Source organism: Erythrolamprus reginae, chromosome 8, assembly GCF_031021105.1.
Source record: "Erythrolamprus reginae isolate rEryReg1 chromosome 8, rEryReg1.hap1, whole genome shotgun sequence".
Taxonomy (NCBI): domain Eukaryota; kingdom Metazoa; phylum Chordata; class Lepidosauria; order Squamata; family Dipsadidae; genus Erythrolamprus; species Erythrolamprus reginae.
In genome coordinates, this window is record NC_091957.1 from 57,769,008 (window position 1) to 57,789,010 (window position 20,003).

The following is a 20,003-nucleotide window of genomic DNA, read 5'->3' on the forward strand; positions in this document are numbered from 1 at the left end:
GGGGGTTCTCCCCCCCTCCCCAAAACCCCCCTCCCCGTAGCTATTCTTCCTCCTTTTTAACTGTTGCAGACCTATCTGTGATGCATGCTTTGTTGTCTGAATTTTTTTTGGTTTCGTTTTGTTTTTCAATGACTGTGATAACTGCATTCATTTTACTTTATTTTTCCTTCTCTCCACCTTCTCTCCTTTTGACACATCTCTGCTTGCTGTTTTTTGTCTTGTGCTTCAACCCCCCTTCCTCAATACCGCCATGTGCTCGCTGCCTGCTAATTAAGACTCAGCCAGCTCTCCGATCACAGAAGCGACCCCTGGAGGCAAACTTTGACCTGGTACTTGGAGCTTTGCGTGTGACCCTCCTTTAGATTGCATGGAGCACCTGATTTACTCATTTCCCCCTCTCCCTCCCTCCCTCCCTTTTCTTTTCTGGGACTGCCCACCACACGAGGAACAACAGGGTTCCAATGGGATGTTTTGGTCCGTATTCTTTAGCAGGCCCCTAAGATTGGGGGACAAAAACCCCTCACATTCTGCTGGAATTGAAAATCCGTTTCTTCTTCTTCTTTTTATTATTATTATTATTATTATTATTATTATTATTATTATTAATTACATTTGTATGCCGCCCCTCTCCACGGCTCACAACAATAACAAAGATAATGTAAGAACAAATCTAATAATTAAAAAAAACGCTAAAAACCCCATTATTAAAAGCAAACATACACACAAACATACCATGTATAAACTGTATAGGCCTGGGGGAGATGTCTCAGTTCCCCCATGCCTGACGGCAGACATGGGTCTTAAGAACTTTAAGAAAGGCAAGGAGGGTGGGGGCAGTTCTGATCTCCGGGGGGAGTTGGTTCCAGAGGGTCAGGGCCGCCACAGAGAAGGCTCTTTTCCTGGGTCCCGCCAAACAACATTGTTTAGTCGACGGGACCCGGAGAAGGGACCTACCCGCCAACATTCAAAAGTCCAGGTTCAGCTTTGAAAGAATCTCTGATGGCAGTTATTTCCCCCCTCCCCAGTCCATCTGTTTCCCAAACAGGGCAGGGGGGCTTCTGGGTGGGATTCCCTTGCTAATAGCCGTCTCTCTGACTTTAGCTGTTTAGTTGTTCCCTGTGTGTTGTCTTTCACATTTGTCGCTTCCATACCTGTGTGCAACTGTTTCTGGGCAAGTGAAAATTGTTCTCGATTCCTCTTTCTTTCTTTCTTTCTTTCTTTCTTTCTTTCTTTCTTTCTTTCTTTCTTTCTTTTTTTTTTAAAAAAATCCCCTTCTTTTTTCCCTTGGAAAATCGAACTGTGACCACATTGGTATCTGCTGCAGTCCTGGGAATCCCAGCGGCATCCTTGACCGTTGAAATGTTGTGTAAAAAAAGCAAGTTAAGACGGGTTTAAAAGCCTCCTAACTGTCAAAGCCTAAGAAAGGCGGTGGAGGAGAAGACAAGCAGAGCTCCTTCAGTTCTGGAGCTTTTTACTCCTTTCCCTTAACTCAGCCCAGACGTTCTCCAGAGGTGGGAACCTCAGCTCCCAGAATCCCCCCTGCCCTGACCCTTTCAGAATGGGAAGACCTTAGCCATGGCAGTTAAGTTTGCTTTAAAGGCAACCTGAGACACGGGTGGCAAAGAGGATCTCTCGCCCGCTGGTTGACGTTGGCACAGTTTTCACCTCTCCCGGCTGCCTGGACTGTCAAGGGGTGAATTCCGTCCCATCTCCCGTTTCTTAGCAGCTGCAAATGATTTGAAGGGGATGACGCCTCTCCTGGTGCAGGCCTGCTTCCATTAAACCTTGTTTTCCCTTCTTTCCTCCCTCCCCCTTTTCTCTCCCTCCCCCTTTCCCTCGGCTGCGGTTGTTCCTTTCTGCAGGCATTGCCACCTGGTGCCCTTCAACCTTTACCAAAGAGGCCAGCACTTGAAAAAAACAACGGTGCCACCACAGTCTTCAGCCCAAGCGTTTTTCACTACCAGCAGGCCCTTGCCAACATGCAGTTGCAACAGCCTGCCTTTATCCCAACAGGTAGGTGCCTTGGCTCGGCCTCTTTTGACGTGGGGCCACCAATATATGACTCTCCAAAGGGTCTCTGCCCAGATTTTGCCCAGAGCAGCTGTGCATGACCCCCCCCCCCTGCTGTGAGCCTTCGGTTTGCTGGTGCTGGCTGAGCCATAGGTGACCAGGGAGGGTGTGGAAGGAGAAACGGGCTTCCTCTCTCACTGCCTTCCAAGAATCTTAGGGGTCGAGGCTCTCCAGTTGAATTACAGTGGTACCTCTACTTACGAACTTAATTCGTTCCGTGGCCAGGTCCTTAAGTAGAAAAGTTTGTAAGAAGAAGCAATTTTTCCCATAGGAATCAATGGAAAAGCAGATAATGCATCCGATTGGGGAAACCACAGGGAGGGTGGAGGCCCTGTTTCCTCCCAGGAGGTTCCTAGAGAGGCCCCACAGAGGCTTCTTCCCGCCTTTTCCGGCCCTGTTTCCTCCCAGGAGATTCCTAGAAAGGCCCCACGGAGGCTTCTCCCCGCCTTTTCCGGCCCTGTTTCCTCCCAGGAGATTCCTAGAGAGGCCCCACGGAGGCTTCTCCCCGCCTTTTCCGGCCCTGTTTCCTCCCAGGAGATTCCTAGAGAGGCCCCACGGAGGCTTCTCCCCGCCTTTTCCGGCCCTGTTTCCTCCCAGGAGATTCCTAGAGAGGCCCAACAGAGGCTTCTTCCCTCCTTTTTCGTCCCTGTTTCCTCCCAGGAGATTCCTAGAGAGGCCCCACGGAGGCTTCTCCCTGCCTTTTTCGTCCCTGTTTCCTCCCAGGAGATTCCTAGAGAGGCCCCACGGAGGCTTCTCCCTGCCTTTACCGGCTACAGTTTTAGAGGCTCGGGTTCTTAAGTAGAAAATGGTTCTTTGAGAAGAGGCAAAAAAAATCTTGAACACCTGGTTCTTATCTAGAAATGTTTGTCGGTAGAGGCCTTCTTAGGTAGAGGCACCACTGTAGTTGGGAAGCAGCCAGGGTTTCTTTGGAAAGCGGGTGGCCAGGAATGTCACTATTTGGGGGGGAACGTCTTGGTCTTCTACAAGCAGCTTCTTCAATCTAGTTGCTTTCTTGCATTTCAAAGAGTAACTGATCTCTCCTGCTCTGAATAAACTTCACAGGCAGGCCTGTTTCCTCCCCACCACCACCACTTTTGGATAGCTGCCCCTCCCTCCCTCCCGGGGAAGACCCTCCCCTGCAGCCGAAAGCCCAGGTGGGAACTCTGCTGTTCAGCAAAGATTCAGGGGTCCCACCAGTTTTGTGCAGCTCGCGTAACGAAATGCGACCTGTCCAAAACTTTCCAACTTCGAGATAAAAACATTTGCCAGTGTGCCAGTAATGCCAGCCCGGCTAGCAGATGCCCCCCTCCCCCACCCGGTCATCCATTTCCCTCCTTTCGGGACGTGTCTCCCACAATGCAGCCTTCGAGCTGCAGAATCGGCAAAGCGTAAACTTTGCAAAAAATCCGTTCCCGAATCAAGCGGAGCGGCTTCAGAACTCGGCCTGGAACAAACCCTCTGCGTAAAAAAACCCCAGCATATGTTTCCCCCTTTGGCCACGGCGCTAAAGTTTAAACGGCCCAATTACCGTCGGGTCCGAGTATGTTGTGGGAAATGGCTATGGGCCCTGTCGCATAGAGACCACCAACCCCCCCCCCCCGGGTAAGATATATTGTGTTACTCAGAATGTGTGCCTGTTAACACACGGACGGCTTTCACTAACTAAATATCCCTTCTGTTCATCTTTTCCACGCTTCACTGCATGGCGCGCAGGGTCTGTGCTGTGCATGGCACCCACAGCAAACGTTGGTAGGTTTTTCTTCTCCACAACCTTTTCCTAAGACAGACACGAGGCCTTTGGGTTACTGGGCGGGGAGGGGGGGAATGGGGGGTGGAGAGCGGGAAGGGTGTGTCTGTACGTGTGGGTGGTGGGTGTGCCTCCCAAAGGTTGAAACGGTTGTGCTCTTCCACATCTCTATAGTGCGGCAAGCGTGAGGATAAAAACCCGTGGAACAGAGCATTAAAACTCAACCTTCCCCCCTCATTGTCCCCCCCCCCCCCCAGCAGTCCTTTCCGTGGCCCCTTCTCGTCTCTCCGACTCGCCTTTGTGCAACTCTTTAAAAGCTGGCACGGTGTCATCCACTCCATTCCATGCCCCTTGCCCTTGGACCCAACATTTCCGGGTAGCCCAGTCTGATGGGCTATGTGGTGCTGCGATGTCACCTCTGAGTCTTAGGAGAGGGGCGGCGTACAAATCTAATAAATAATAATAATAATCTCTGATGCGATTCCGGATAGACTAGGGGGAGTAGGCAAAGTTGGCTCTTCTATGACATGTAAACTCCAACTCCCAGAATTCCTGAGCTGACATGATAGGCCTAGGAATTCTGGGAGTTGAAGTCCACCAGTCATAGAAGAGGCCACTTTGCCTACTACCCCTGGGATAGACGACAGCCATGTTGTGTCTTAATCCAGATAGGAGCAGGACATAGAAAGGGAGGGTGTTGTTCAGGCTGTTTTGATCATGTTGGATTCTGGGATATATTTCCACTTCCACGTTAGATTCGGAGACATTATTTCCCAGAATCCAACATTTGTATTTGTATTTATTGGATTTGTATGCCGCCCCTCTCCGCAGACTCGGGGCGGCTAACAGCAGTAATAAAACCGCATATAACAATATAACAATAATCCAATACATCATCACAACAGCCTGAATAACACCCCAGTTTCTCCTTTCTATGTCCTGCTCCGTCCTCTTATTTCACTTGCTTAATGGAGAGACATGTGGCGGTGGTGCTAGCTGAGGAGTCAGCCTGCAAAAGGGATGAACTCGTAGCACCTCTGCTGCTCCTGTAAGAGAGCGCTTCAGGCAAGCAACCCTCTGGAGAACACGAGTCATGAAGAACCGCTGTTTTCTTCATGTCGGTCTGTTTTGCTATCAGTGCAGACCTATATTCAGTAGAGCCTCAATTATCGCCCCTCCGATATTCCGGATTATCCGACATGGCAGCTGCTTGGAGGCGTGGCTGTCGGCATTTCCGCGTCCCTAGACACACCCCAAACATGGCAGCCGCGATGGGGAAGGCGTCCATCCATCCAAGCCGGGACAGCCCGGCCCCCACCTATTTTTAAAACACTGATGAGGGGAGCCGCCAAATTTCAGAAGACCACATAATCCTAAATCATTTCCAGAGCAAAGAAAATCAGCCATGCCGGCATTAATGGGAGAGAAGGATTCTTGGGTGATCTTCACTGAACACTTAAAGCCTTCGTTTTGCCTCCCCATTTTGGCATTTGTATATATTTTTCTAACAGAGATAATGCCCCTGTGTCTGAATAAAGGCAAAACGTGTTTTTCCCCAGCCCCCAAGGAGCATCTGATTTATCAAAATGCAGCCCAGTCCTAAGAAAACTCACACAAATCCATCATGCCTGATTTCAAGGCTTTTATTAGACCTTCCAGATTATCCGACATTTTCGGCTATCCGACTATCATCCCACCCGTCAATGTTGGATAGTCGAGACTCTACTGTATGTATTTTCATTTCTGGGTGTTCTGTTTCCCCTTGACTAACCTTAATGAGGGAGAACAGGAGGCCGGCTGTGGAAGTTGACAAACTAGGTCAACGGAGAATGTAAATTTGGGTCATGGGACGGAGCTTCCTTCCTCCAGACCACAAGAGGCATGTTAGTGGATTGAATCGGCAGTGACTTTGCCCTTGCTAAAAATATAAACACCTCGGAGACCAGTTCCAGAAGGTTTTGAGAGGGGTGTGTGTGTGTTAATGTCCCTCCCACCTAACCTGGGATAAGTAGTAATTTGGTGAAAGTGCCGTTCCAGGATGCCAAGCCTCCTTTTAAGAGTTTTAGGCTCTGGAGCTTGTGGCGACCTGATCTTTCTCCCTGCTTTGCTCCTTGGGACAGGAGGTAGACTTTAAAGGGGCTTATTGAGTTGTCAGCCAAGGGACCTCCTGGGGTCCCCAACCCCCCCACCCAACCCTAGTATTTGTGTTCTCCCTCACCCCCACCCCCCCCTCTGGTCAAGAGAGAGACTCAAGGCTTGGCCGCATAAAGTTAACCTGGCCTCTCAGGACCTCCCTTCCCTTGGTCCCCTCAAATTGCAGCCCACCTTGTTATCCCTTACCTTACAAAAGACCCTACCAAAAACAATGACCAAAGGGTCGTCTTGTATTAAGCGCTACAGGCCATTTTTAGTCTTCCATATTTTTCAGAATATAAAGCAGTGTTTCCCAACCTTGGCAACTTGAAGATATTTGGACTTCAACTCCCAGAATTCCCCAGCCAGCGAAGTCCAAATATCTTCAAGTGAATGCTGGCTGGGGAATTCTGGGAGTTGAAGTCCAAATATCTTCAAGTTGCCAAGGTTGGGAAGCACTGATATAAAGGACACCTTCCCTCCACCCCCCACCCCCCCCAAAAAAGGAGGGTGGAAATGTCTGTGTGTCTTACACACCGAATGCAGCCATTTTTTGCTGTCCCAAAGCCCTGCCCCCTCGTCTCATTTTTGGACAGAGGATCTGGGAATCGTGCAGAGAGCTCCTGGGTGCTGGGGGATAGCAAAATACCTCCATTTTTTTGTGAAAAAAATGGGTGAAAAACAGCTCATTTTTCACAAAAACTGAAGCATTTTTGCCAGCAGCTCCCTGCAGGATTCCCACTCCCTTGCCCACCCAATATTTGCAGAAAAACTTTCCTAAAAACAGGGCTATTTTTGCCTTCTAATTACCCCACCTAGAATGACCGGAAGAGGAATTCTGAAAGCTAAATGCCACGAGTCTAAAGCTTGTCAAGTTTGAAGTTTGTACAAAGTGCACATGGTTGTAAAAAGTATTCTGCTACACTGGTATTTTATGAAACAATATATTACTACACCATTTGGTTCAGAATACTTTTTCCCTTGTTGTCTACTTCTAACGTCTAGGTGCATCTTATACTCTGAAAAAATACTGTTATTTTGGTTCTTTTCTGTTATAGACATTAGGCATTTTTCTCTCCCCCCCCCCCCCCCCCAATATTCTACTTGTTGCAGAAATTGGGGTGGGTCCAGGAGAAAATTCCCCGTAGAGATGCAATGGGGGGCATCCGCACCCACAACTCCATTGGGGCGGAAACCAGCAGAAGTTGCAACTAGGGGCTTCGGGGGGAGCCGGAAAGAACCCCCCCCCCCCCCAAGAGGCAAACAAGGTCCATAAGGACCCTGTTTTGAAAGATAAACTGTGCACTGTTGTTTTTCCAAACATGGGTAATTGCCCACGTGCTGGTAATTGCCATTTCCCCTAGTGGGTTGAGGACCACAGACCCCCTCCCTCCCCCCTGGAGAAAATGTGGTTTGGCTCCTTGTTCCTCCCTCGCCCATCTTTGGAAAATTTCGATCACCCCATGCCCCCCCCCTCCCAGAGTCTTCTATACATCATTGTTCTGCTTATAAATGTTTTACTGAGTGTTGAGAATATTTTAGTTTTTGTTTTCCTTAATTGTAATTGGCTTTTTCCCCTTTTTTTCTCTTATTATTATTTTCTTGTTCTCTCCCCCTTCCCCTCCCCCCCCAAACCCGGACGCTGTTGTTTGCTTTGCTGTGTGGTTGCATGCCGCCTCCTGGTGTCTCCCTCCATGACGTCACCGTGGCTTGTCGCTGTGACTCCCGACGCGCATCCCCCGCTGCGTCCCATCAAACGCTCCACCCTCCCGTTTTGTTGCTTCCATGGTTCCCTACCGAAAAGTTCCCATGATGCACGGTGCTACGCCCACCACTGTCTCTGCAGCAACTACACCCGCCACCAGCGTTCCTTTCGCTGCAACTGCAACAGCCAATCAGGTTTGCCCCCTTTCGATCGCTTTCTTTCATGGGGTCAGAGGGGCCTGGTGCGTTTCGCTAGGGACACGTAGAGACGGGGACAGGGAGGGTGCAGACCAGATGGGTCAGGGGTTGTTTGTCCTGATTCTCCCATTGAGGCCACTGGACTGGACTGGAAACACTCCGCCAACTGGCATGTTTGGGGGCAGCAGGCTCGTGTTTCACCCTCCCAAGGCTCCAAAGGCTTCCTAGGAGCCGAGGGAGAGTAAACACGCCCTCCCCCATCCCCCTGGAGGCTGCCTGGAAGCCAAAAACGCCCTCCCAGAGCCTCTGTTGAGCCAAAAATCAGCTGGCCAGCACACACATGCACTTTGGAGCTGAGCTAGGGCAATGGCTCGCATGCCAGCAGACATGGCTCCGTGTGGCCCCCGTGTCATAGGTTTGCCATCACTGCTGTATTGAACATTCCCAGAATTACCTGATGGCTCACTGGGACCATTAATGTTGCATAACCAGGGCAGCCTTTCTCAAGTCCAACCACTCAGAAGAGGGGAAGGCCTCAGCTCCCAGAACCCCCTAGCCTGCAATGTCTAGCTGCTGAACTCTGGGAGATAAAACTGCCCCCACAGGTTCCAAGTTGACGTAGTTGCAAAACACTGCATCAAAGGAGATGCCTGCCTGCAGCTGTAAAGGAGATTGCTGGCCGGCCTCCCTTTACTTGGAGGGTTTTGGCCTGCTGGGAGGCTTCCTTCCAGGATGGGGGGGTTCGATCCCCAAAGGCCCACAACAAGCCCCCCTCTTTCCCAACCCTCCAAAGCCAGCCACTTATTTATTTATTTATTGGATTTGTATGCCGCCCCTCTCCGTACACTCGGGGCGGCTAACAACAATTATAAAAACAACATGTAACAATCCAATCCAATACTAAAATAACTAAAAAAACTCTTTATTATAAAAACCAATCATACATACAAACGTACCATACATAAAATTGTGAAGGCCTAGGGGGAAAGAATATCTCAGTTCCCCCATGCCTGATGGCAGAGGTGGGTTTTAAGGAGCTTATGAAAGGCAAGGAGGGTGGGGGCAATTCTAATCTCTGGGGGGAGTTGGTTCCAGAGGGTCGGGGCCGCCACAGAGAAGGCTCTTCCCCTGGGTCCCGCCAAGCGGCATTGTTTAGCTGATGGGAATCCTCGAGGGCAGAGAAGACAGGGTCGTGCGGTCAGAGTGACATCTGTCTGTGCACTAGGGTGTCACTGCACAAACGATGTCACAGTGTAGTTGCAAATCAGAGGCTTTAGCATTGTGACCCCAACACCCTCTCTCTCTCTCCCCCCCCCTTGCTTAACTCCCCAGCCCCCCCTCACGACCTGCCTTAGAATCCCTGATGGGGGAATTGGATCTTAGCCGAGAGCGTGAACCCTCCAGGCCACGTTTTAATGCCCTTCTCTTTCCCCCTTTGTCTTCATTGCAGATCTCCCAGTTATCGGTCGATGAACTGAACAGCAGCATGTTTGTGTCACAAATGTAGAAGCCACACAACAGTACGTTACACGCGCCAACTCTCTCGACATGACTTGCCCATCCCTGCCAAATGTCTCCGTTGTCACTTCTTTTCTCCTGTTCCCCCCCCTCTCCCCCCCCTTCCAGCCTCCTGTTAGCACCCTGGAGCCGAAACAGTGGCGGGAGGCTGCGGTGGGCGCTCTGCGTGTTCTCTGCCCCCTTCCCCTTCTCTCCGGCGTCAACAGTAAGGCTACGGCAAACATCCATGTTAACCAAAAACTGATCTGTGGGAATGTCAAAACTTTTTTTTAAAAAAAGCACTATATATATATGTATATATACATAAATATATATATGTATATATATATATTTAAAAAGATTAAGAAAACAACGCTCTGTTATACGAGACATAGAAGTAGAGAACTATAAAATAGACTTTTATAACACCTTACTTTAACACAATTTTTTTTAAAGTGGGGTTTGTTTTTTTCCTCTCCTGTCTACCATCAAGACAAAAGTGCTCTTGCACAGTGGACTTAACTAGGTTAATTGTTCTATCGTCAATGGATAAATGTCTGTCTGTTTTTCAAAGTGTTATCTTAATGTTTTGTTTACATCCTAGTCTATATTGACTTTATTTGGAGAGACAAAAAAAGAGAGTTGTACATCACTATCAACTATATTCCACACCATTCCCCCCCCCCCACACAATCATGATAGCTTACACTTTCAAAGATGACCCTTGTTATCCACTTCCCTTTCCCTCCTCCTTTGTGAAACGATATGCTATAAAAGTTACAATGGGGAAACAGGAAGGCCTGGCTTTTTAAAATAAAATAAACAGAAGACCTGAAGACATTCAGACTGGTTGCAGCTGGTTTCTGATCAATTTCTGATTAGGTTGATTTTTAAACATTTGTAGATAATGCAAAAAACAAAAACAAAAACCCACTGGTCTAGAAACGGACCAGAAAGGAAAAATGGACCAGGGACTAAATGCCGAAGGTCAAAAAATATTGGAAAGAAAAAGAAATATATTTCAAGTTTTTTCAGTTACAATTTCTAGCAGCACGTGGCCCTCAAATTCTTAATTCTTTAGTGATCAGGTTTTTAAAAATCATGTTGAAGAAGATTGATTCTCTTTTTTTTTAAGGGCCTTTTTACGCTTAAAATCAAAGATAATCTGTGAATGAATGCCCATCTAAATGTCCTTCAGGCCCTGGTGGCAGACTTCCTGTTTCCTGGCTTCGTAAGCGAGTTGATGGAGAGAAAAAAACCAGGATTAGGCGCAGATAGTTATATATTTTAAAGATGGTGGCAGCAGCGGTGGCGGCGATGATGATGATGATGATGATATGGGATTTGCACAACCTGTGGCAGTGCCTCTACAGAGAACATCCCTGGTCTCTAGTTGGAAAGATGATTAGACACACGCACACACTCACGCATCTGTGTACACAACGCCAGTGTTAGCTTTACACCCTTCAAGCAAGGAGACGGGGCCTCCGTTTTTTCCAGTGCGGTGTAGATGGAGATTTGTGATATGATCTTAGTCACTTTGATGCAACTCTGGTTTTCTCTGAATGATGTTGAGGAGGAGGAGGAGGAGAAGAAGGAAAAACAGAATTCTTGTGTCAACGTGCAGGGAATGTAAACCCAACACAAACCTTGACTCCCGGCTGTCTTTAATCAAAGTGTCCTGTAACTTTGTTAAGAAACATTGTACTCTTGCAACAGACGTTGAAACGGATCATATGACCCACAAACATAGCCTGTCTCACATGCACTCAAACACACACACACATACACTTTATATGGAGATCCAGTGATAGGTGTGTCAGGGTAACTTTTCTAGGTGCCACAAGAATATTTTTTTTTCCTTCTTGTTTTTTTAATCTCAACTTTTGCAAATTTAGTGTTTGTTTGTAAGAGAGATTTGGGGGGGGGGAGTTTTGAGGAAGGGGGGGGAAAAAGAGAGCAAAGCTTGAAGCTTTGGAAAGTTCTCCAAATTGTAACCCGAGGTTGGGAATGGAAATGCCATTTGTGAGGGTAGCACTATTAAAAGGTTGGTTGTGCAATGACTTCTTTATTCAAGAAAGAAAGAGACAGTCGGTGGACTCTAAATTCCTTAGGAGCTGCATTCTGTCTGCAAAGTCACTGAGCTATTTGGTGACTCTAAAATCAAAATCTCCCGAACCCGGAATTCAGGTGTAAACTTGATTCCAGAGATTTTTCTATAAAGATTGTTCAAATCTGTGTGTGAGTTTTAACGACTTAGTTTTGGAAAAAACGGGCACAGGTGGACCCAAGCCTGTGTGTTCCTTTTTTCCCTTTTTAATTTATCCAAAGTTCTTTCTCTCAAAAGTGTGCGTGTGGTTATCGATTGGTGTGCGTCTGCCCATTTTCTCTCAGCCTTATGCAAATAATATGCAAGAAATGCAGAAACTTGAATAAAACGGGTCGTTGCAGAGGGAAAACGGAAAAGAGCTGATTGATCGTTTTTGAGGGGGGAGATTTGTTAGTCATTCCATTAAAAGAAGAATAAAAGTTTAAAAAAAGAACCTTGAACATAACATGCACAAAAAACAGAGAAGGTTTTAGAAGTCGGTGGATCTGTAAAATTATGATTCTTATCTTAAAAGTACAGTGTTCTGATGGATTAGATTATTTTTTTTTCATAATCAACCCCATTCAGTTTTGTTTTGTTTGGGGTATTTTTACAAAAATTGTTTAGCATAAAGGGATTTTTTTCTCTCTGTGTGTGTGTAAAAGTGGTGTAATTTTTGCAATACAGTGTGAAATCCTCTCCCCAAACTCCTGTTCTCAGAGCCAGCCCACCCCCAGGGCAGCCTTCTGCCCTGGGGGAAAGCCCTACTCAGCAGTTTCAAGTCCTTGCAAAAGAGGGAGATCCCTTGGATCCCGGCCAGAATGGCTCCAGATCCCTCAATCTTGCTAGTCAACTGCTGCCTTAAATCCTGGGAAAACCATGAAGATATTTCTTAAGTGAGACCAAGAAACGAGATTCATTTGGTTTTGCTTAGAAATGGACCGAAGGAGCTGGAAGGGACCTTGGAGGTCTTCTAGTCCAGCTCCCTGCTAAGGCGGGAGAACCTATATACCAGTGATGGCGAACCTATGGCATGGGTGGCACGCGGAGCCATATCTGCTGGCATGCAACCCATCGCCCTAATTCAGCTCCAACATGCATGTGTGTGCCAGCCAGCTGATTTTTGGCTCGCACAGAGGCTCCGGGAGGGCGTTTTTGGTTTCCAGGGAGCCTCCGTGGGAGAGGGGGGGAGGGCATTTATACCCTCCCCCAGCTCTAGGGAAACCTTTGGAGCTTAGGGAGGGCGAAGAACGAGCCTACTGACTCCATCAGAAGTTGGGAAACAGACCATTTCCAGCCTCCAGAGGACCTCTGTGGCATGGAGGAAGCTGTTTTCGCCCTCCCCAGGCGTCGAATTATGGGTGGGGGCATTCGCATGTGCGCAACAGCACATACCCATGCTCTTTCAGCACCCAAGGAAAACAAGGTTCGCCATCACTGCTATTTACCATTTCAGGCCAGGGACTCGAGGGCTCTTCTTAAAAACCTCCAGTGACCAAGTGCCCGTGATTGTTTTCCTTTCTTTCCCCAGCGCATTGTCCCATCCTCAGTCCTTGACTTACGCGACCATGGTTGAGCCCAAAATTTCAGCTGCTAAGCAAGACCTTCGCTAAGGGGGTTTGGCCTCATTTTACAACCTTTCTTGCCACGGTCGTTAAGCTAGTCACAGGGTTGTTAAATGAACTGTCCGTAAGTCAAGGGTTTATTTCCTATCAGCAGAGGACTTGAAAACGCCATTTCTGACTCTTGAAGTGCAGCCTGGAGGAGCTTTGGGGAGAATGCATTCCCCCCCCCTTCTTTTAATCCTAGTCTTTATCCTGGCTTGCAAGCCGCCTAGAGTCGCCACAGTGAGGAAGGGGCCGTATAAATTTGCGGGGTTAATTCCCAAATCAACCTGGCTTCCTCCCAAATCTCTGAACTCAGGGCAGTTGATTGGAATTTATTTTATTTTTAAAAAATTCCTCCTTTGCTTCATCAGGCACCAGGAGTTTGGCAGGCTAACTTCTCAGCAGTGTTTACTTGGAGAGTAAACCTCTGTTGCCTTGAGCAAGATATTGGAGCCATGATGGGTTTTTTTATCCTGTAGGGTTTATGGGGGGCTAGTTATTGCTAGGGAGGGAAGGACACCTTAGGAATTAGGTTCATTCCCTCTTTTTAAAGGGGTTCTGCAGAGACGCCACACCTATCCGAAAGGCAAAAATCTCAGCCTTTCCCTAGCGCCCTCTGGCCCCCAAGTTTTAAGGCCGCAGACTTGCAATCCTGGCTTGTCACAAGTGACCCTTTTTACACACCAGACCAGGGCTCTCCAAACTTGCAAGCTTTTAAGACGACTTGTGGACTTCAACTCCCAGAATTCCCCAGCCTGTGATTAGGTTATGCTGGCTGAGGAATTCTGGGAGTTGAAGTCCACAAGTCTTAAAAGTTGCCACGTTTGGTGACCCCTATAGTAGATAGATAGATAAATATGTTACATGTGGGAAGTCTCCCCAGTGGGCAAAAGGCAGGCAGGCTTCCTGTTAGTGTCAACCAATTACTTATTACAGGAGCGATCGCTAGGACGCGTTAATACACAAAGTTTTAAAAACTGGAGTTTCTTCCCCCTTTTTCCTTTAAATCCGTAATACATTTCACTGACAACTAAAACAAAAAAAAGTGAAATATATGAGGAAAAGTCTTAAATTTCCCCTTCCTCCTGAAAGGGTGTACCGAAATTTATTTTTACCACGTTGCCTGAGCAAGGCCTTAGAATATATTGTATGTTTAAGACTGTAGTAATTTTTTTAAGGAAAAGATACCTATTATTAGTTGATAGCCTAAAAATAATTGTAAATAGAACTTAAAAGACGTTTTTAATAGGCTACAACAAGTTAATTCATGTTGCATTACTTTCCATTTATTTTATTGTTCATTTTAACAGATTTTATTATTACTTTCATATGTATATATATATGTGTGTGTGTATAGATGCACACATACGTGCATATATACATATATAAATATATAATCTATAGTAACTAATGAATTTAATTTTTGAAGGAGAGTTAGAGAATGTTAAGATTTTAAATACATGTATTCAACTCTTTTAGTTATCTTTTTAAGAAAACAACACTGAAGCGCATGCCAACATCATAGAAAACAAAAAATACAGTCCATAATTAGTTTGTATAGTTTACAGTTTAAGAACAAACAGAAGAATTAACTTTGTATGTAACTCCTTACAATGATAGATTCATTGTTAACTAATTATAATTAAGTTGTTGTTGCTATGGCAACAAAACTACAACATGGCTACCTTTGTATACATTATTTGTGAAATTTTCACATGTAAATTTTTAAAAAAAGTAATGTGTAACAGTATGGGTTTGTTTAAGGTACAGTTCAATACTGTCGGAGAAATATATGACTGAATATTTTTAAAATCCCAAAGTCCCATGTGAACGCTGGATTTGTGTCTTCGATGTCACTTTTTCAGTCAAAAGTTTACAACACATGGATTTAGAGTCAGGTTTTATAGCTTGTAGAAATTGTTGTGTGGGTTTGGGTTATTCCACAGTATTTTTCTGGGTGACAGAAATTAGAGAAAGGGTTGCCACACGGTAGCGTTAAAAGCCTTCGTCCCATTTCCAAATACAGTGATACCTCATCTTACAAACGCCTCGTCATACAAACTTTTCAAGATACAAACCCGGGGTTTAAGATTTTTTTGCCTCTTCTTACAAACTATTTTCACCTTACAAACCCACCGCTGCCGCTGGGATGCCCCGCCTCCAGACTTCTGTTGCCAGCGAAGCGCCCGTTTATGCACTGCTGGGACTCCCCTGAGGCTCCCCTCCATGGGAAACCCCACCTCTGGACTTCCGTGTTTTTGTGATGCTGCAGGGGAATCCCAGCAGCACAAAAACAGGCGCTTCGCTGGCAACGGAAGTCCGGAGGTGGGGTTTCCCATGGAAGGGAGCCTCAGGGGAATCCCAGCAGCGCAAAAACGGGCGCTTCTGCTGGCAAACGGGGTGAATTTTGGGCTTGCACGCATTAATCACTTTTCCATTGATTCCTATGGAAAACATTGTTTCGTCTTACAAACCTTTCACCTTAAGAACCTCGTCCCAGAACCAATTACGTTTGTAAGACAAGGTATCACTGCACTACATATTTTGGAAAGCGGAATACAGAATCCGGTCCACAGATTCCCAGAAAGGCCCAAACAGAATCAAGGGGACGTTGTATTCTGCAATTGAGGCCTTTGCTTTCGGTTGGAGAAACCAACTGATTCCCCCCCCCCTCCCCATATCCTTGACGTTTTTTTAAAATCATCTGTTTTAATCATGTTCTAAGCCCATGAAACAATGGTGTTCAAATCAGGACCAGGAAAGAAGAAAGACAAATCTATATTTTTATTTATAAGCAGAACAAGGAAGAGTTAAAATATGTATCACACACACACACACAAAAAAAAATAAAAAATACTGTGGAATAACTCTGTGACAGTGTTGAAGAAACCAATATGCTGCAGTTTAACGGATTCAGTTGGTGTACGAATGTGTGAGAGAGGTCTTTTTGCACTTATGTACATAGTCCACGAAAGAAATCCTTGGAACTTATTTTGAATATATTAAAAAAAAAAAGTCTGTAATAATAATACAAGGTAAAGTTTGTAAAAGAGATTACTAAGGCTTTGAAAAGGAAGAGATTTTTTGCTATAAAACTTATCTGAACGCATGAAGTTGCTTTTTTGATGTTCTCCAAGCTTTGTAGTTTGCCATATAGTTTGTAATACAGCGGACTGGTCACTTCAACCTGCAGCTCAGAAGAAAACTCCAAATACTTGACTTCAAAAATGAGAGTCACCCGCAAAGGTTCCCGGAGGATTTCTTTTTTTTAAGCCCCCCCTTTGGGCCCTTCTCCAAAGCGGAGCCCCTTTCGTTCCAGGGTAGATGTTGAAATTGCTTGCCCGCTGGATAGATCGGTCTGATTCTATCCATGCTGCCTCGTCTGCAAGTCCAAATTGCGGGTCTGGTTCACTTGACCTTCTCAACTGAGGCCTCCCCATGTCCAGTTGGGTCATGGTGGCTGAGGGATTCTGGGAATTTGAAGGCCACAAAAAAGTTGCCAAATTTGGAGACCCCCGGCCTAGAGGGCAGAGATTCTCCTAAGCACCCAGGCTCTTGAGAATAGCTTTGCCCGGAATGTGGAGGTGAGGGAGTGGACCCCACAAACTTGTAGGCTTGCAACAATCTCCGAGATCGATGCCACAAAAAAAATTATTATTATTATTATTATTATTTATTAAATTTGTATGCCGCCCCTCTCCGTAGACTCAGGGCGGCTCACAGCAATAGTAGAACACAATGTAAAATACAAATCTAATAATTAAAAAAACTTAAAAAAAACATAATTAAAAAACATACACACAAATGTATAACATACACACAAATAAATGTCAATTGTCCTGCGCAGAAGGGCACCATGTTATCCGGAAAGTTGGGCAGACAAGCATGAAATGTGAGCTCAGAAATGGATAGATCACAATGGACGTCATGCAGGTTTAAAAGGAAAAGAGCCAGCCAGAGTCCCCAGGGAGGTGGGCAGCATACAAATCGAATAAATAAATAAATAAATAAAAGCCCTCCAAACTAGGGGTTGAGAAGAGAGAGAGAAGATAAAACTTAGGTCAAGCTGAGAAGCGAAGTAAAGCTTTAGGTGTGAGTCGGGTGGGCTACTTGTGTAATAAATGATAAACGTGCCATTGAGCCCTCACTGCCAACGCTCAATATTAACCTGGCCCCCTGGTTTCAAAAGCTCAAGAAGCCTTGGCCAACCCGATGTCAAGGTTGACCTTCCATCCTTCCGAGGTGGGTAAAATGAGGACCCGGATTGTGGGGGCAATAGCCTAGCTCTTTTAAAAAGTGCTATTGCTAACATGTTGTAAGCCGCCCTGAGTCTAAAGAGAAGCGCGGCATAAAAATCGAATAAATAGATAAACGTCCTCCCATTGGGTTGACTTTCAACATTCAGAAGCAGAAACACAACTGGTTGGGGAGTAATGTAGAACAACGGAAGTGCCCCCTAATCCAATGTTTCCCAACCTTGGCAACTTGAAGATATTTGAAATTCTGGGAGTTGAAGCCCAAGTATCTTCAAGTTGCCAAGGTTGGGGAACATTGCCCTACTCAAAGGACAGGCACCTCCTTAAGGCCTCAGCCACCTGAAGGTCCCTCGGTTGGGGGGGAGCGGTCTCTTTTGGGGGTGGGCGTCGACTCTCGCAGCCCCCTCCTCTTAGGAAGCCCAGGAAACCTTTGCTGGTGACCCTCAATAGCCACGATGTGTGTCCTACAATCCGAAGCTTCATGCCTTCTTGAGAAGGCCACGCAAAACAATCCCCCAGATAAATAACGATTGAAATGTCAAAAAAAAAGAGTGGTCTTTTTTTTCCAAACACACAACAGAGGGAAACCACCTGACGTAGAATTTATATGGTTTCAGATCTTTTCTTACTGTACACAGATGCTATTGGATAGTTGTGGAAGCCAAATGATTTTGTTGCCATGGCTCTCGGGGTCCAAACAGCTGCAGGGAACGGCTTCTTCTGTGGCTCCAATGTCCTCTTCAACTGGGCCAAAAATAAAACCTTCCGAAAATTCAGAATGCCATAACAACAGATTTATTTTTTAAGGAAGACCAGAATTTAGTGCAGAAATGTGAATTCTGCTACAAAGAAATCCACGATCAACAGCAGATTTTATTTTATTTTTAAAGCCAGAAAACTTCAATCTTTTTCCAGGTTTCAAATGCTTAATTCATTTGCACAAAATTAACGGGGGGAGGGGTTTTTAATCCTAATTTTTGTAATTATTTGGATTAATTTGATTTGGGTTCCCCCCCCCTCCCAAAAAAACCTTCACTTTTGATTTTTTTTAAAAAAAAAACCAACCTAAAATGATTGAGTAAAAAAATACAATTTTGCAGGCACCAAAAGAAAACTGTAGAAATCAGTGGATTCACTTTTCAATCTGGTTCCATCACGATGCCAATCCAGGTTAGGTCCAATTTGTTAAATTCAAGGCCAACCAGAAGAGATCATTCCCTCAGTTGTTATGGACAGAATATATGCTTTGATGTTTTTATATATTTTTTTTCCTTTTCGCCACTTTTATATTGCTAGAGTGCTTGTTTGTGCTTTCTAGAAACATTGCGTAATGCAACTCATTTTACTATGTTACTTCTATATTGTTATTGTTTATTTTTTTCCCCTCCCGGATCTTTTAATAAAGTGTATAAAATTCTCTCTGTATGTTTTTTATGAACCTATATCAACACATTTAATAAATAGGACTTTACTTTTTAAGTGTCTGGTTGATTAGTCACAACCTCGAAACATCCATCGTTTCCTATTGGGGAAACTTTGTTTTTATTTTCATTCTTTTAAAGGAAAGATTAACGCTGTTTGCCGGTCGTCTTGTAAATTAAATAGAACAGCTAAAGCACCATTACTCTCCCCTTCATGAAGGGAAGAAAAAATATTTATTATTCAGGACTTTGGCTTTTAAGCTGATAATTTTTTCCCTAAATTTTAACTGGTTTCTTTATCATTGATAGAAACATAGAAGACTGACGGCAGAAAAAGACCTCATGGTCCATCTAGTCTGCCCTTATACTATTTCCTGTATTTTATCTTAGGACGGATCTATGTTTATCCCAGGCATGTTTAAATTCAGTTACTATGGATTTACCAACCACGTCTGCTGGAAGTTTGTTCCAAGGATCTACTACTCTTTCAGTGAAATAATATTTTCTCATGTTGCTTTTGATCTTTCCCCCAACTAACTTCAGATGGTGTCCCCTTGTTCTTGTGTTCACTTTCCTATTAAAAACACTTCCCTCCTGGACCTTATTTAACCCTTTAACATATTTAAATGTTTCGATCATGTCCCCCCTTTTCCTTCTGTCCTCCAGACTATACAGATTGGGTTCATTAAGTCTTTCCTGATACATTTTATGTTTTTTCCCCCTCATTTTAATTGTATGAATGGAAAAAGGAAAGAATTTTGAGCATATTAAATTTCAATGGGATGTGACGCCAGGAGAGATTACCTATTAGCTGATGTGCTTATATCCATCTGCCAAAGAGAAAACCCTGTTGTCCTTCACGTACAAATTTAGATTTTGAAACAGGGATATTATTACATGTCATTTGTGTGCAAAGCCCCATTCTGAGTAAAGTCCTCCAATCAAGTCAGTTGGCCTGTTTTAACCCCCCACTTTTAAACCTTTTTTTTTCTTTGCTAAAATGACATTGTAACCATATTGCACATTGAATGAAATGCAAGGACATGATACAGATTAATATCCACTTCACTTAACTGAATTGAATTGAATTTCATTGGCCAAGTGTGATTGGACACACAAGGGATTTGTCTTTGTTGCCTATGGTCTCAGTGTACATAAAAGAAAATATACATTCATCAAGAATTGTCATAGGGATCAAATCATATTACGAACCAGCCAATATAACAATATAAATTGTAAGAATACACGCAACAAGTTACAGTGATAGGGTCATTAATAATA

The 20,003-nt window shown here is 45.0% G+C and overlaps 1 protein-coding gene across 5 annotated transcripts in view; it reads left to right on the forward strand.

Moving 5' to 3' along the window:
• The window catches only part of MBNL3 (muscleblind like splicing regulator 3), a 62,852-nt gene extending 44,134 nt beyond the window's left edge, over positions 1-18,718 (forward strand). For 2 of the 5 annotated variants that reach the window (XM_070760000.1, XM_070760001.1), the window contains exons 6-9: positions 1,863-2,013; positions 3,784-3,819; positions 7,755-7,849; positions 9,303-18,718. In XM_070760000.1, the coding sequence (XP_070616101.1) occupies positions 1,863-2,013; positions 3,784-3,819; positions 7,755-7,849; positions 9,303-9,359 (339 nt within the window). In that variant the 3' untranslated portion in view covers positions 9,360-18,718. The remainder of the gene's footprint in view (positions 1-1,862; positions 2,014-3,783; positions 3,820-7,754; positions 7,850-9,302) is intronic. The other 3 variants (XR_011559772.1, XM_070760003.1, XM_070760004.1) reach the window with 3 other exon arrangements.
• Positions 18,719-20,003: the final 1,285 nt, after the last annotated feature.